At 43.3% G+C, this 18,140-nt stretch overlaps 1 protein-coding gene across 20 annotated transcripts in view; it reads right to left on the reverse strand.

Annotated features, from left to right (window-relative positions):
- The window catches only part of UBAP2L (ubiquitin associated protein 2 like), a 54,700-nt gene that overhangs the window by 12,887 nt on the left and 23,673 nt on the right, over nt 1-18,140 (reverse strand). For 12 of the 20 annotated variants that reach the window (XM_055137647.1, XM_055137650.1, XM_055137649.1 and 9 more), the window contains 10 exons: nt 15,716-15,887; nt 12,511-12,709; nt 11,467-11,744; nt 11,156-11,328; nt 7,447-7,636; nt 6,427-6,481; nt 5,295-5,469; nt 3,650-3,719; nt 487-682; nt 312-400 (listed from right to left, as the gene is read on the reverse strand). In XM_055137647.1, coding sequence (XP_054993622.1) covers nt 312-400; nt 487-682; nt 3,650-3,719; nt 5,295-5,469; nt 6,427-6,481; nt 7,447-7,636; nt 11,156-11,328; nt 11,467-11,744; nt 12,511-12,709; nt 15,716-15,887 — 1,597 coding nt within the window. Of the gene's footprint in view, nt 1-311; nt 401-486; nt 683-3,649; nt 3,720-5,294; nt 5,470-6,426; nt 6,485-7,446; nt 7,637-11,155; nt 11,329-11,466; nt 11,745-12,510; nt 12,710-15,715; nt 15,888-18,140 lie in introns of all 20 variants that reach the window. The other 8 variants (XM_055137643.1, XM_055137636.1, XM_055137639.1 and 5 more) reach the window with 1 other exon arrangement.

The following is an 18,140-nucleotide window of genomic DNA, read 5'->3' on the forward strand; positions in this document are numbered from 1 at the left end:
CCCACATTGCATGGTCACCTAAAAACAACCATTAGGAAGGACTTCTGGGTGTGACCCCAAAACTAAAAACCAAAAATGTTCACCCTCTTCAGCAAGTCACAATGACTTGTTTTGTGTAATGTCTGTGTAGAAGGCTAGGGGCTCACTTTAGTTTCTCCCATCCAAAATCTTCCCAGATGACCAAGACTACCATCTTACCTGCTAACATGTGACAGCTACTCACTTTTGCAGTTGTAGTCACCCACCTGAAGCCAGAGCTAGAGGAGCTCGAGCATTTCATCTTATGGAGAAGACGGTTCAGTTTCACTTACCGGATAGGCATGTAGCAGCCCTGGAGCCATAATATATGGATTAGGCAACAATGGCGGGACCCCAGGAGGGAGGTTGGGAGGAGCTTTTCCTAAGAGAGAAATTACAGTTTTGTTTTATCATACTATTACTTCTCTCCTCCATCCTAAAGGAACACCATCTTCTATGCAAGACTACCTGAAGTCGTAGCAACTGAGCTTCGAGTCGAGGCTGTGACGGTGGAGTTGCTGCCTAGGCTAAGGCCCAGGTTACTGCCGCTATTCAGGCTCGAGGACACACTGACCACAGGGGGAGGTGCAGAAACTGTGCTGGACGTAGTGGAGAAAGTGCTGGAGGAAGAATGGAGATTCGCCTCACTCTCCACGCTTGTATGCTTCAAAAAGAGGAGCGGCGGAAGAGGAGGAAACAGTGATTAGCTTGCAAGTCAGGAAAAAGAATCTCTCTCTTGTTTTTGAGCCATACCTCAGCAGTTGGGATGCCAGGAATCGAACCCAGGTAGGTCCTATACAAAGCAAGTGTTCTACCATGTATCTCTCCAGCCCCAGGAAGAGAATCTCTTAGGCTTATTCTATTACAGATCAACTTTCCAAATTAGAAAAGCTACAGCAAGGCTCCAGGGTCCAATGCGCAAGTAGTGAGAAAAAAATTACTAAGTATGCTCCAGCTTTCCCCAAGTTTCATTGAACAACGCAATCATGCCCTGTCCAGTAGTGAACACTTGACGATAAATGGCCCTGCAGATCAACACTGAGTAGCCAATAAACAACAGCAGTTGAGATACGAAAATATATCATAGTCTCTTTCCCACACTCTTCTTCAGTTTAGCACGAGACCAGCTCACAGGTTAAAAAAATACAAGCACCAATAAACTTAAATCAGAAATATTACACTACAGGGGGCTGGAGCGATAGCACAGCGGGTAGGGCGTTTGCCTTGCACGCGGCCGACCCAGGTTCAATTCCCAGCATCCCATATGGTCCCCTGAGCACCGCCAGGAGTAATTCCTGTGTGAAGAGCCAGGAGTAACCCCTGTGCATTGCCGGGTGTGACCCAAAAACCAAAAAAACAAACAAAAAAACCACCCAGAAATATTACACTACAGGGGGTCAAAGTGCTGTTACAGCGGGTAGGGCATTTGCCTTTAACACCATAGATTCCCAGCATCTCATATGGTCTTCTGAGCACTGCCAGGAGTAATTCCTGAGTGCAGAACCCCAGAAGTAATCCCAGAGCATCACTGGGGGTGACCAAAAAAGCAAAAAGCAAAAAAAAAAAAAAAAGAAAGAAAAAATGTAAGTATTATGCTATAGCCTCATTATTCCCCAGTCCATGCTTCCATCATAAACCAATTGCTTTATCAGAAATGATTCTCTTTGAGTTGTTGGAGATAGGGTGTTAAGGAAGTCATGTAAAGCAGTGCTTAGGATGCTCTAGGGGCCCCTATTAGCAATTTTCAGTCAACTGGGCTGGTAGTCAATGCTAGGACCTAAGAATGAGACTGATGCTGCTCAAGTCCCACAATACTGGGGATTACCTTGGTCACCCCATAGTGCCTGGGAGCTCTAGGGCTGCACCCCACTAGGCACATGCCCCAATTGCTAAATTAGCTCCAAGATACTTTATAATTTTTTTTTTTTTGCTTGCTTTTTGTGTCACACCTGGCGATGCACAGGGGTTACTCCTGGCTCTGCACTCAGGAATTACCCCTGGCCGTGCTCAAGGGACCATATAGGATGCTGGGATTTGAACCCGGGTCGACCGCGTGCAAGGCAAACGCCCTACCCGCTGTACTATCTCTCCAGCCCCACTTTATAATTTTTTTTGATGGGCATCTCCCAAGCTAATCCTTAGGGTCATTCCCAGCAATATTCAGTCTAGTGCTGCTGGGGCCCTCTGTGCTAAGAACTACCAGAGCACCACAATGGTATGCTTGGAGAACAAGGCAATGGCAATTAAACCCAGGCATATGCTTCACTCTTTTGAGTTATCTCCCTGGGATTTAAAAATACATCTTTTAGGGGCTGGAATGATAGCATAGCGGGTAGGGTGTTTGCCTTGCACGCGGCCAACCCGGGTTCGATTCCCAGCATCCCATATCGTCCCCCCGCAATGCCAGGAATAATTCCTGAGTGCAGAGCCAGGAATAACCCCTGTGCACTGCTGGGTGTGACCCCCCCCAAAACAAAACAAAACAAAACAAAACAAAACAAAACAAAACAAAAAACCACCAAACCATCTTTCAGTTTGTTTTACTTTGGGGTCACACCCAGCAGTACTCAGGAGTAGGGATCGCTTCTGGGTCAATTTACCCACTGTATGATCGCTCCTTCCCTAACCCCCCAAATATCTTTACATGTATGTATTTGGTTTGGGGGCCACCATGATGGAACACAGGAACTAATCATTCCTAATGGTATCTGGGGGACCATCAGGTGCTGGGGATTGTACCTGGGTCTCTAGCTACCTCTCCAGACTGAAAATGGATTTTGTGTGTGTGCAGTTGGAGGGGCGGGCTCCCTGGAGATACTCAGGAGGCCTGGGAGTGCTTACTGATGATTCTCTGCCAACTGGCTGCTCTGGCTCTATGATGCTTGGGGGCCACCAGTGCTGCACTCAACAATGGTGTGCCAGTGACTGAACTGGGGTCAGATGACACAAAGAAGTGCTTTAAATTCTATATTATCTCTCTGGTCCCCTGAATATAGATTTTTCGTAAAAATTAGCAGTCTTCCTAACAACATTAGCTTGGTTCCACAGTTGTTTTAACTTAAAACAGTAACATTAATTCTTTGACCAAAAGCTCTGACATTTATTTTCAGAAGGATGCTGAGTATCAACACTGATTGTTTTCAGAACTTCTACTTTGATATATCCAAGGGCAAGGAATGAGAATGCTGTAACAATTATAAATTTATCATTGATACAAACCCCACATTGCAAGGCAAGTTCAAGTATTTTCCCCTCAGTGGCGGAAAAATACATTAAGGAAAGTTACTTTCAGAGTTTTGAAAACTGGGCCAACAGCCACAGTATTTCTGGATTCTCCTGCCTCTTTCATCCAATATGCTTTTTTTTTTTTTTGTAGGGTAGGGGGTGGGCCACAGGTGGCAGTGCTCAGGGATCAGACCCAGGCTGGCCACAGGAAGGCAGGTGCCCTGTGACAGTACTACTGTTCTGACCCCGCTCCGACATCCTTTTACAACTGTCCTGCAACCCCAGATCAATTATTATCATCTTGGTTCTTCATAAAAGATTTTCAAGATGCCCTCGAGGGAATCTTACAGGTGAATAGTCCTAAGTGTATAAAAGCATACTTCCTCTTTGAGAGCACCACACTCACCAAAAGAGTGGATGTTGAAGTGCGCCCAGATGATGTTGACGAAAGGGTATTCTGCTGAGTTGATAATGTGCTAAAAAGAAAAAGAGGTCACCATCACAAACAGTACCCAGGCTTTGAGCTTCAAGAATGGAAATAAAAACTTAAGGCAGAATATGGAACCAATAAGGTCTCAGGTTGTTAGAAAGCACAATAGCTAGCAGGAGTAGTGAGTAAGAATAAGTAATGGAAAAGGCAAGTAACTCTCCTTTCTGCCTACAATAAGGTCATACACTTACTATTGTCTCTTTAAAGTACTGAAGGGGGTGCAGTACTGCCCGTAGGTCAATCTGTACCTGCGGAGTGAGTAGCAGCTTCCTAATACCCAAAAATTACCACTATGCCTCTAGCAGACCAACAACTCGGAACCAAGTTTCATGAGAAATTGAATGGCTAAGAGTTAGGTATGTTGGAGCCATGTCCACAAACCCACACCAGCTCAGTCATTCAAGCTCATTTATCAGTTTAGCTTCAAAACCTCATAAATACATCTCGGAAGAGATCAAAAGTCACAGTTCATGTCAGACCCAGACAAGGCTGAACAGACCAGGGTAAAATGGAAGGGGAAAAGTCAGTCTGGTGCCCGCCCAAGCAGAGTCCCTGGTAGCCACTTGCTCCCACAATCCAAAACTGTCACCAGGTCCCTGGCTAGACTCCACCATCTCAGGACAGACCTCACCAAGATATTAAGCTATTAAAAAAAATGTGATTATGCAGGTTTTGTAACTGCAATATCCAGGCTTTCTTGAAGTTGAGATGAGCTATCTCCCCCACTTCCCTGTACTCCAGGAAGCACTGATAAGACACCCAGGAACTCCAGCACCACCATGTAAGCGCTACGATCAGCCTTGCTACAGAGACCCATAAATAAACCTCAAAAAAGACCAAAAGCCAAAGTTAATCTCAGACCTGCCCAAGACTGAACAGACGAGGTAAATGGAGGAGGGGTAGGTCAGCCTGGTGCCTGCCAAAGCAGAACAGCACCCTTCCCACAGCAGCCACTAGCTTCCACAATCCAAAAACACTGCCATATTCCTAGCCAGACTGTACCATCTCAGGACACACCTCACTGAAATATAATCTGCTGAAAATTTGAATATCTTGTGGCTGAAATTTCCCGGGGCCGGGATGGGCTACCTCCCCTGACCTCCCTGTACTTCCAGAAGCCACAGCAGTCACATCCACATCCCAAAGCTAAAGTTAAGATCTATTCCAGCCATACCTTCCTAATAAAAATACTTAAATGCCCTGAACAAACATGATGACCTCTTAGTACCTGTATTGCAAACCATAACGCACTAAAAGGAGAGAAAGAGAGAAAGAAGATAAGTGCCTGTCACAGAGGCAGGCTGGTGGTAGGGGGTGGGTGATGGAGATGGTGGGAGGGAAACGAGGGATACTGGTGGTAAAAAATGTACATTGGTGGAGGGATGGGTATTGAATCATACGACTGAAACCTAATCATAAACAGCCTGGTAGGTCTATCTAATTCAACCAAAAAATAAAGATATTCAACCCGAAAAATAAATCAACAAATAATAATAATAATAATCCAGCGAGCTGTTATTGCTACTCTACAACCTCAATTATCACCTTCACCTCAAATTACCTGCTGTGTTGTGTAGTTGTGGTATTTGGAATCTCCTCATTATGGCTCAAGCCACCCAAAGAAGATGAATGCTGATTGGTTGTTGTCAGTAAGGAAGCTGCAGATACCGTTTCACTGAGAGGGGGGATGCTAGAAGTAGAAGGTGAGTCAGATTTCACTGCAGAGCCTGTAGCACCTGGAAATGAAAGGAATTCACCTCATTAGAAGAGTGTCTCTAAGGAAATGACCTAGGCTCTCCCCAAATACAATAGTATGTGCTAAAAAAACAAGAACCTGTGGTGCCTGGAGTGATAGTACAGCAGGCAGGGTGCTTGCCTTGCCTGTGGCTGACCTGGGTTCAGTCCTTAGCATCCCATATGATCCTCTGAGCACTGCCAGGAAGAACCCTTAAGTAGCACCAGGGGTAAACCCTGAGCACTGCCAGTTGTGAAACCCACTCCCCCTCCCCCCAAAAATGGAGAACATTTATATTTAGGGAGAACCTTCTTTTTATAATCCCAAGAATTTAACAATACTAATTTTGTTTGGCTAATAAAGGGAAGCAATGGGCTTTTCACTCTTTTAACACAGAGAACCTGAAATTGAGAATGGTTTGAGACAAAATAGCAAGGTAGAACCAAGCTTAAACTATACAAAAAATTGTGATCATTGAGTTAAGATTGTTTTCACTACAACATAAGAAAAAAAAAAGACATTACAGGAGGTAAGGCTTATATTATGCATGTGCCAGGAGTCTGGGTAGATCCCTAATACCACATATGGTCCCCTAGGTATACCAGGAGTGACTCCTAAGCACAGAAATAGAAATAGCTCCTAAGGGGGCTGGAGCGATAGCACAGCGGGTAGGGAGTTTGCCTTGCACGCGGCCGACCCGGGTTCTAATCCCAGCATCCCATATGGTCCCCTGAGCACCGCCAGGGGTAATTCCTGAGTGAAGAGCCAGGAGTAACCCCTGTGCATCGCCAGGTGTGACCCAAAAAACAAAAACAAAAAAAAAAGAAAAAAAGAAATAGCTCCTAAGTACTGCCAGGTATGACCCCCAAATGCAAAACCCCTCAGCACCTCCCAAAATCGTATAGCTCTTATAAGGAAAGGAAAACATGATAACTGAAAGAGTCTGGAAAATACTCACCTTCAACAGATGGCGTGGTCTGTAACTGCGTGGCCTGCACAGAACTGAAACCATTCTGCTACAAAGGAGTAAGAAACAAACAAACCCAAAAGAAAAAGGAAGTTAGCATGACTTAGCTTCAGTCAAACATTTGGAGAAATTCCAAAAGTTGACCAAATGATCAATGTAACAAATACTATCTAAAAAAAATCCCCTTGGGGCTGGATTGATAGCACAGCAGGTAGGGCAGTTGCCTTGCATACGGCCGACCCGGGTTCGATTCCCAGCATCCCATATGGTCCCCTGAGCACTGCCAGGAGTGATTCCTGAGTGGAGAGCCAGGAGTAACCCCTGAGCATTGCCAGGTGTGACCCGAAAAGAAAAAAAAAAAAACACAAAACCATCGTCTTTAAAAACAAAAAAGGATAAAAAATGTAAAAGATATACCAACCTGGTATCCCATTAGAACCAGAAAGCAACTCCCAAACCGCTGAGATCCCCAAACAAAAAACAGAAGATACCAGAAAAGTCAAAGTCCAAGTCCAGAGATCCTTGAAGGATATGTGGGAGTAAAATAGTTCAGCCAAACTACACACTATGCTGGCTGCACCTGACACTCCCTCTCACTGCTAGCATACAAGATGAGGTCTACTGATACGCACCCGAAGTCTAGCAATTGGATTTTCTAAGAAGAGAGATGATGGGAGAATAATTCTACTTAAAACAACGAGCCTGTAGTTCAGAGAAGAGTTTTCTGGATCTAAATCTTGAGGCTTGCTGAAAATGACCTTTTTATATTTTACCAAACACAGAATGTTTTTAGTTTTTCATATCAGCACTTCTAAGGTTTCTTAGCACCATTTGTAAAGAAGTAAAATGGATTAAAGTCTGGAGTTAAGGCACTTGCCTTGCATACAAGAGCTGTGTAGTATTCCTGAGAAGAGTCAGTAATAGCCCGAGCAGCACTGACAGGAATTCAAATTACTGTCCTCTACACCTCCAAATAAATAAAAAAAAACAAGGGCCCCTGAAGCCACTAACCTTTGCCTGAGTCAGGTCTTTTTGGGGTGATGAAGAGATAGAGCTGGGGTACCGCCGAGTCTGTGTGGATCTCTGTTCGTATAGAGGGCCCTGAGCATTATTTTGGGAGGTATAAGTTGTCGATTGAATTGGGCCACTCTGATAACCGGACTCCTGACTCTGGTTAGATGAAATTGTGGATGAAGATTCACTGTGACAAAAGGAGAGAAACTATCAGAGAAAGGAATAGACCAGATCCACTAGTACTAAGGATTTGCTGAGCATCCATCAGAGGTAAAAAATTTTTCAATAATTCAAAAGAATCTCCACGTTTTTTAGTTTGTTTTTTTAGGCTACTTACTCCGGCATGCTTAGGGGACAATTTATGGTGCCGAGGAAGGAATCTGGGTCAGTTATGTGCAAAGCATATGCCCTAACCGCTATACTATTGCTCCAGCTTGAAAAGCCACCCTAAATGCTGTACTATTGCTCCAGTTCAAAAGTCCAAATTATTTAGAGACATAGTAGAAATGTCCGCAGCATACAGAGCAGTCAGACCTCTGAATTTAAGTAAAAGTTTGAAAGCATTCTTGAGTCAGAGAAAATAGTAACACCTGAACAGAGCTAGAAAAAGAACAAAGTACTGGCCAGGTGTGGCCACCCCTTAAAAAAGATTTAAGATTATATTAAAAAAAATTAAGAAAAAATTTCACAGGGGCTAGAGAAATGGTCCAGCAGGTTAGGTACAGGTTTTTTGCTTATTTTTGAGCCATACCAGGCAATGCTCAGGCATTACTCCTGGCTCTGCACTTAAGATATTCCTGGTGGGGGGCTGGAGCAATAGCACAGGTAGGACATTTGCCTTGCATTCGGCAGACCCAGATTCAATTCCCAGCATTCCATTATGGTTGCCTGAGCAATGCCAGGAGTAATCCTAAGTGCACGAGCCAGGAGTAACCCCTGTGGATCGTCGAGTGTGACCCAAAAAACAAAAACAAAAACAAAAAACAAAATACCGGTGGTACTCAGGGGACCATACAGTATACCAGGGATTATCAAACCCAGGTTGGCCACTTACAAGGCAAGAGCCTTACCACTGTGCTACTTCTTCTGCCCTTAAGTGCAGGTTTTTGCATGCAGGAGGTCTAGGTTCAATTCTTAGTAGCATAGTCTTCATAGCACCAGATGAGTGTGGCCCCCAACAAAATGGGAAAAAAAAAAATTCATGGACCAGAGACAGAATAACAGACAGGGCATTTGCCTTGCATGCAACTGACCCAGGTTCGATTCCTGGCATCCCACATAATCTCCCAAGCCTTGCCAGGAGTAATTCCTGAGTGCAGAGCCAGAAGTAACTCCTGAGCATCACCATGTGTGGCAACAAACAAAATCAAAGTTTTTGTTTCTCAATATTATTCTGTACGAAGTAAAAGCAAGCTAAAAGTCAACAGAGATTACTTAAATACAGCAAATTATAAACAAGGAAGAGAATTACATATTGCTCATATTAGTTCTGGGGCTAGAGCAATGGCACAGCAGGTAGGGCATTTGCCTTGCACTCGGCCAACCCGGGTTCGATTCCCAGTATACCATATGGTCCCCAAAGCACCACCAGGAGTGACCCAGAAAGCAAAAAAAAAATAGATACATAAAATAAAAAAATAAAAAATAAAAATTCTGAGTTCTAAGATCATCCCCAAAATTCGAATAGAATTAAGATCATAGGTAGAAATCTGAGGACTTTAAAACACATTCATATGCAATTTTGATTACTATCACACAATAATGACAGGTTAATGCTAAACAACTGCATTTTAACAAAGTATGTGTTAAGTCACATCCAGCAATTCTCAGGGGCTACTTCTAGGTCTGTACTCAGGGGACTATGTGCAGTACCAGCATCAAACGGGGGCCAGAGCTGAAGAAAGCACAATGGGTAAAGCACATGCTTTGCACATGGTTGGCCTGAATTAATTCCTAGGCACTGTTTAAGGTCAGTAGAACATTGCCATTCTCAGGGATCAACCTCTGAGCATGGCCAGGTGTGGCCCCCAAATCAAAACTAAACAAAGAAAGGGGTCAAGAATGATCTCCCGGGGGCTAGTTCGATTCTCAGCATCCCGTATGGTCCCTCCCCCGAGCACCGCCAGGGGTAATTCCTGAGTGCAAAACCAGGAAAAACCTCTGTGCATCACTGGGTGTGACCCAAAAAAGCAAAAAAAAAAAAAAAAAGAAGAAGAAGAAGAAGAAGAAGTAGAAGAATGATCTTAAAGACACACAACAAAGAAGTAAAAAAAGGACCAAAGGAGAAGAAGAAGAAGAAGAATGATCTTAAAGACACACAACAAAGAAGTAAAAAAAGGACCAAAGGAAATATAACTGGAGAACTGACCTGCACAACAGAATTGGGGAAGGGGGAACAAAAGTGAGAAGAGCTGGGGTCCTTCACGGAGGGAAGTGGATGCATTGGTGTGGTACAGTGGTATTGGAATTATGTACATGAAAAACTATTATAAACCACAGAATCTCTATCAATATATATATATATATTTTTTTGCTTTTTAAGTCACACTTGGCCCTGCACAGGGGTTACTCCTGGCTCTGCACTCAGGAACTCAGGAACCACTTCTGGTGTTACTCAGGGGACCATATGGGATGCTGGGAATCGAACCCGGGTTGGCCTTGCACTTGCAAGGCAAACGCCCTACCTGCCATGCTATTGTTCCAGCCCCTCAATAAAAAAAATTTTTTTAAAAACTAAAAGCCAACCAGGGCTGGCCAAAGTGGCTATAGTCAAAGCTCTATTTCCAGACCTGACATCTATATTTTAAAATCTGACTAAGAGTGATAATACAGTGGGCAGGGCATTTGCCTTACATGCAGATGACCTGGATCCAATCCCCGGCATCCCATATGTCCCCTAAGCACCACCAGGAATAATTCCTAAGTGCAGCGCATGGATAACCCCTAAATATTGCCGAGTGTGACCTCCTACCACCCTCTAAAAAAGAAGAAAACAGCCTAGTCACCTGAAATTCCTCAAGGATTCTCTATTGCTTAAGATGGCCCTCCTTGGGGCTAGGGACATAGGTCAGAGGGCTACAGTATAGGTCTGGCATGAACAAGGCTCTTGAGTATGACCCTCAGCACCACATGGCCCCTGAACACCACATGTGACCCTGCTGGTTCCCAGCACCATTGGGTCCATTGCTGGGCTGAGACTAACATAAATGGGTCAAATATCACCAGGAGTAGCCGCCAAAGACCCCCCTGAGTATTGCTTGGGAGCTCCCCACTCGAGGCAAAAATAAATGGAGCCAGCCCATTTAGACAACTATCAGAGGAGATAGGAGGGCTTTTACTAGAAAGGATTCTTTTTCATAGTATACCAATGCTATCTCCTTCCCAGCAGTTACAACTTCCAAAATGTATGAAGTCTCACAATGAAGTAAAAAGCATAGTCAGTAATGGCACACATCACTGTCAGAAGTGCTGTACATACATCTCTAAGAAGCAGCTTGAACATTCTAGGAGTACTCAACAGATACCTGTTTAGGTTTACAGATAATCCTAGGGAAAAAAAAATTTTAATACTCATGAAAATGCTACAATTGGCTACTTTTACCTTACTCAAGAGGCTTGGCCTCTCCAGAGTTCTCTGTATAAGCAAGAGATAGAAATAGTGGTAAAAGCTTAATAAAAGAAGTCTTTTCACAGAGGTTTCTTCTACCTGGCCGTGCTGGTATAGAGGCTACTTGGAGCCTGGCTTGAAGAGGCGCTCGTGGTGGGGGTGGACTCATAATCAGAAAGGACAGGCTCTGACCCAAACTGCAATGCCCCAAACTGCAGATTTAGCCCTGAGATATCTGCTGAGCCAGGCATCTCCACAGCCAGAGCAGGAATCTGTAAAGAGAAAGTTATGATTTATTGCAACATTACTGACTAGACTAAAAACTTCTGCTTCTAATTTCAAAACTGTCCCAAAACCCCAAATTCCAAACCCACCTTAACATGAAGAGAATTATCTAAATGTTCAAGTACCTTCGAAGTCAAGGAAGCTTTTTTCTTTTGCTGTTTCAATTTCTGCTGAGCTGGCTGAGGGCTGGAGGATTGGTTGTCTGAAGACCCAGGAGACATTTGTGGAGCTGTGGTGGATTTGCTTGGCAGAGGAGAAGAAGGAGGAGGAGGTGCAGCTGCGGACGTAGTCACAGCAGGTGGCTTCTCCTGAAGGAATACCTCCATCATGGTTGAAGATGGGGTGAAAGCCTGGCGCTTTGTAAATGGGCTATGAACTGCCGAGTCATTTGAGTTTTTCAAATCTGCACAAGAAAAAACACAATGTATGCTGAGGCCAGATATACCTGTGAACCTTAAGAAGATACTTCTCTAATTTATAGTAATAAAACCCTTGACAAATCACAATCTCATATAAACTAGTCTATAAAGACTAAATTTCATTTTTTATAAAACCACTATCAATGGATCATATTTTATTACATAGGGCCTAATCTATCAATGCTATCACATTCTCTAAAACATCAACATAAGAACTGTAAGGTCCTAAAATTGTAGGGCCCTGTAGTATATGGCATGGAAATGCCCCAAGCATTTCCAAAGGCACTACACTTTTGAACACAGCAGTGAAATCTACAGAGAATCTAATAACAGAAGACTTCAACCATGTAAAAAGCAAAATCTGATGACAGAAATACAGCTCTAACTTTTTGTTATTTCCTAGCTTTGTGAACTGTGCCAAAATGATTACAGAAAATCAGCCAACTAGTTGATCATCTCACCACATCAGGACTCTATCAACTACTTCTACCAACCAGACAGTAATGCTTAAAAGTTTTAAAATTTCAAGTTATTTTTGGGGGGCTGGAGAGACAGTACAGCGGGTAGGGCAAGCTCAACTTGAACATGCCCGACCCAGGTTTGATCCCTGGCATCCCACACAGTTCCCCAAGCACCACCAGTAGCAATTCTTGAGTGCAGAGCTAAGAGTTACCTCTGAGCATCAACAGTGTGTTCCTGCCATACTGTGCCCCTCAAAATTTTTTTCAAGTCACTTTATAGCTTCCTTACCATACTGCACCAGCGATGGGGATTGTGTGGTGGAGCCCATGTCCCAAGAGGAGGTGGTGGTGGTTCCAGATTGAGAATGCTGAGCTGCCAACTGGGCCAGGGCCTGAGCAGTCTTAAATTGCTCCAAGAACTGGGAGCCTGTGGTGCTGCCACCTTTAGCTTCACCAACATCACCAAATCCTTTCCCTAGCATGCTCACCTGTAAATAAACAGATTAGATAAGTTTATAGCCAGAAACTCTGTCAGCTACTTATGACACCTATACAAGGTGAGTCAGAACAGATCAGACAACACATTATTAGATGGAGTATAAACCAGATCCACTACAGCAAAAGCGCTGGAATTTAGATTGTCCTGGTTCAAATCCCAGGTATTCTTGGAAAAATAAGAGCAATTTTAGAAATACATCATGGGCCAGAGGATAATACAATGGGTAGGACATTTGTTTTGCAATGGCGGACCCAGGATCAATTCCTGTCATCCCATATGGTCCCCTCTAGCACCACCAGGAGTAACCCCTGAGCATCACTGGGTATGCTCCCTCCCCTCCAAAAAAAAAAAAAGTTTTTCTACTTCTACTCTTTTAAACCTTGCTTCCTTCTAGTTTCCCTGTTCCACCAGTTCCCTGCTCTTGTGCTAATGGTCCTGCATTTAGTTCTCATCTGTAGTCCCAGTGGGGACCATATAGTGATCCTGGATTGAAAACTGTTGGTTAAAATTACTAAACTTTTTTCCTTAAAATTTCAATAGTTGTTCCCCAATTATGCATAACATATGAACATTGAGTAATTTTGTTTATGTTTGTTTCTGGGCCACATCCTCAGGGCTTACTCCTGGCTCTGCACTCAGGAATCACTCCTCTCTCCAGCCCTTTTTTTCCCCTTGAAGCCGTTAATTCCTTGCACATTTGTAAACAGCAGTTCTCACTTGGCAGTTATACACTGCAGTTGAGGTGTTAGTATGTATCTGTCTGAAATATGGCCAGAAATCACTTGCAGTACCAGGGATCACACTCTGCATGTGGCAGCATTGGGAATTGAACTCTCAATCTTATGCTTGTTTGTCTAAGGCAAGCATTCTATACCACTGAACTAATCCTCTGGGAACAACACTCACCTTCTTCCCTTTCACCTTTTATATATGGCAGAGTATGAATAAAAATCTATTTTAAAACAACAGCTAAAAATTGATCAATCAGGGGGCTGGAGCAATAGCACAGCGGGTAGGGCATTTGCCTTGCACGCGGCCGACCTGGGTTCGATTCCCAGCATCCCATATGGTCCCCTGAGCACCGCCAGGGGTAATTCCTGAGTGCAGAGCCAGGAGCAACCCCTGTGCATCGCCGGGTGTGACCCAAAAAGCAAAAAAAAAAAAAAAAAAAAAATCAATCAATTGAGGTTTACCAAGTATTTCGATTATTGGTTTTTGAGTCATACCTAGCAGTGCTCAAGGCTTATACCTGACTCTGCACTCAGGAATCACTTCTGGTGGGCTCAGGGGACCATGTAAGAGTGCCACAGATCAAACCAGAGTCAAACCCATGGGAGGTCAAGCTCCTTATTACTCTTTGTACTACCTCTTTGGCCCCGCTCAGCATTTTCATAGTTAAAATAATTACTAAAAGACCGAGAGATATATGGGAATGTGCCTTACAGACGGAGAACCCTGGTTGTAATCACAATACTACATATAAACCTAAACACGGAGCCAGTAGTAAGCCTTGAGTACTTACCATCAGATGTGGTCCAAAACAAAGCCACAAACACATACACTTACACACACACAAAAGGTCAAAAAATCCCTCCAAAAAACAAACAAATAAAAACCCATTATACTATATGCACTACACGGTCTCTTATGTCTCGAGTATACTTCTACCAAAACCCAAACAGATCAAGAAAAGTGGAAAGGAAAAATAAGACAAACAGGGGCCAGAGCGTTCAATGAGCTGAGGGCACAATTGGCATGAAGAAAGCCTAGGTTAAATCCTTGACACTCCATAATTCCTACCCCACAAGCACAGAATAGAGTAGCCCTGATTTCCTCCACATATGGCCCAGAAAACTAACAAAAAAAATGTAATTTTTAGAATTTACTAACCATAGTAATGACTGATTCTTACATTATCTGTTTAGCTTAAATATTTCCTAGCCAATTTTTTTATGTTCTGAATTAAGAAGTAACATATTATTAATACCATTACTGTTAATAATTACAGAATTTTGGGTTTCTAAAGGCCTATCAAGCATTCTTATTTCATTTTACAGAGAAAGGGAGAAATAAACTATTAAGCAGGTTTAAAAAGATCCTATGTGGCACCACAATGATAGGAAATTTGGCTTGCACAAGTTGACCTGGTTCGATCCCAGGATCCCCATATGGTCCCTCGAGCACAGCCAGGAATGATTCCTGAGTATAGTGCCAGGAGTAACCCTTCCACACCGCCAGATATGACACACACACACACACACAAAAAAAAAAAACCCAAAAAGGACAAAAATATACCCTAAGTTTTTAGAAGCCTTTGTCTAGAAATATTTTATATAAATATATATGGCAATTCTAATGCATCAGTGAAGAAGGAATTACTACAACCTCATATCAAACTTTAATTAGGACTGTGCAAAAGTTTTAATGTCACTGATTTTCATTTTACAAGATATAGCAATGTTCAGCACAATAAATAGTTATTAAAGAATGATAATATAAACCAGGGAGTAGGACCTGAGGTAGAACACATGCCTTGCATGTTTGAGGCTTTGGTTTTGATCCCTGATAACATACGAAGTTAACTCATTTTTTTTTTTTTTTTTGCTTTTTGGGTCACACCTGGCGATGCACAGGGGTTACTCCTGGCTCTGCACTCAGGAATTACCCCTGGCTGTGCTCAGGGGACCATATGGGATGCTGGGATTTGAACCCGGGTCGGCCGCGTGCAAGGCAAACGCCCTACCCGCTGTGCTATCTCTCCAGCCCCAGTTAACTCATTTTTAATATCTGGCCTTTCTAAAGCGAAGTCCTTTCCTAGAGCTATTCCCAACATTCAACTTACTCAATAAGTCTATACACAATGCTACTTAATAGGCAAAAAAAAAATAGCTTTCCCCTATTCCAATACTATATGACACTTGTGGAAGGAATCACAGGTATTGACGTGTTAGGTTATAAGGAAGTTTAATGACAATATACAATGTTTCCTACTTACCATATTGTGGTGAGAAAATGTGTTCCCTGAAGCAGGCTGAGATATGGCACTCTGCTTCGAATTACTGAACACCAAAGGTTGGGCAAGAGAAGGAGCCTGAGATGGATCCAGATTAGATGAATCATTCTCCATAGAAGATGGTGACTTTCCCAAAAGAACAGCAAGGTCAATTCTATGTGGGGAAGAGACAGGATCTTGATGAATTATCGGAACATTCCCCAAATTATCATTAGATTTCAAAGAGGTCACTCCATCAAAATACAAAGCCATAAAAAAAAAAAAAGCAAAGCCATGACATGCTTCATTTGCCAAAATCAGTTATGCTTAAAAGGTACTATAATATCTACCTGTCTTCTGATGATATTGCTAATGTAGTAATCTCAAATATTTAAACAAAATTAATTTAATGAAAAGTCAAATGAGGTTTTTTTTTTTGCTTTTTGGGTCACACCTGGCGATGCACAGGAGTTACTCCTGGCTCACGCACTCAGGAATCACTCCTGGCAGTGCTCAGGGGACCACATGGGATGCTGAGAATCGAACCCGGGTAGGCAAATGCCCTACCTGCTATGCTATCGCTCCAGCCCCTCAGATGAGTTTTAATATGGCAGCTTGAAATGAAGTAAAAATGTAAAACTGGGGATCACTAGGACCCAAGAGCTAGTCCCAGCGGCTGAAGTACATGCTTTGCCTGCAAAACTGCATGACTCTCCTTGCATTTCACCCCTGACACCACTATAGCTAGCAGCAAAAATTAGATTTGGCCCCACAACAAATTTTATAAGATACATGCACAAATTTTGGGACCACAGATCGTTTAGAGCTACAACAATTTTTTTTTCTGGGTTTTTGGGTCACACCCAGCGATGCACAGGGATTACTCCTGGATCATGCACTCAGTAATTACTCCTGGCGATGCTCGAGGGACCAATATGAGATGCTGGGAATCGAACCAGGGTTTGATTTGCCACAGCAAGGCAAACGCCCTACCTGCTGTGCTATCTCTCCAGCCCCTACAACAAATGTTTTAACTATATGACAATGGGCTTGATCCCTGGCACCCTACCCCCTTACCTCCCCCAAAAAATGATCCACAATTTTTTTTAGTTGATTCATCATGAAAATCAATTTTTAGTTACAAGCTTTTGATCCACAATTTTTTCTACTCAATTTTATGTTTTGATTTTTGGGTCATACTTTGTGGTGCTCGGTGGTGACTGCCAACAGTGCTTAGGGAACACAGGCCTCCTGTATGCAAAGTTAGTATGCTATCTTTCTGTTCCTATCTATGATTTTAACCAATGGGGCTGGAGAGATAGTACAGTGGGTTTACAACCAATATGGGTTCAACCCCAGGCACCATATATGGTTCCCTGAGTACTGCCAGGAGAGATTCTTGAGTATAGAGGCAGAAATAAGCCTTGACCACTACAGGTTGTGGCCCGAAGACAAACAACAAAAAAGAAGACACCTGAGAGATAGCTCAGGCCAGGGCTTGATTCTGGACACCTTTAAGAGTGATTCCTGAGGATTCCTGAGTACACTCAGGACTAAGCCTGAGAACCTTTAGGTACACCATCCACCCACCGCCCCCCATTAACAAAATGCCTGTCATTAACAACATTTAAAACATTAAACCACATTGGAGAGGGGCTGGAGCAATAGCACAGCGGGTAGGGCATTTGCCTTGCATGCGGCCAGCCTGGGTTCGATTCCCGGCATCCCATATGGTCCCCTGAGCACCGCCAGGGGTGATTCCTGAGTGCAGAGCCAGGAGTAACCTCTGTGCATTGCCGGGTGTGACCCAAAAAGCAAAAAAAAAAAAAGAAAAAAAAAAAAAGAACACATTTGAGAACACTGAAAGCTTCAAGTGGTTTTGAAACAGAAGAATGTAGTACAATAAACCTATGTGAGATAGGGCCCAAGACATAGCTTGTCTTGCATGCAGCTAACCCATTTTTCATTCCAGCACCGCATGGTTCCCCAGCCCTAGCCCCTTCCCCAAACACGAAGCTGGGCATAGCCTCCAAGCACTACCAGCTATGGCCTAAAAAAACCCAAAATATATCTAGATGTATGTGGAATTTGCCCCTCAGTTCTTGGCACAAAGCACTTGTAGCCCTTACTGTTTTCCTGGGTAGGATAGGAGACAGCTCAATGAGCTGGAACTATGTTTTGCATGCAGGAGGCCTTGGGTTTAATCCCTGGCACCACATGGTCCACTGTGCACTGCCGGAAGCAACCCCCCACCACCTCCACACATGCCCAGCACTTTACCCCCAACACCTTCTAACTGTAATTTTTTTTTTTTTTTGCTTTTTGGGTCACACCTGGCAATGTACAGGGGTTACTCCTGAATAAGGAATCACTCAAGAATCAACCCTGGCAAAAAAAAAAAAAAAAGAATCAACCCTGGCGGTGCTCA

Source organism: Sorex araneus, chromosome 5 (genome assembly GCF_027595985.1).
Source record: "Sorex araneus isolate mSorAra2 chromosome 5, mSorAra2.pri, whole genome shotgun sequence".
Classification (NCBI taxonomy): domain Eukaryota; kingdom Metazoa; phylum Chordata; class Mammalia; order Eulipotyphla; family Soricidae; genus Sorex; species Sorex araneus.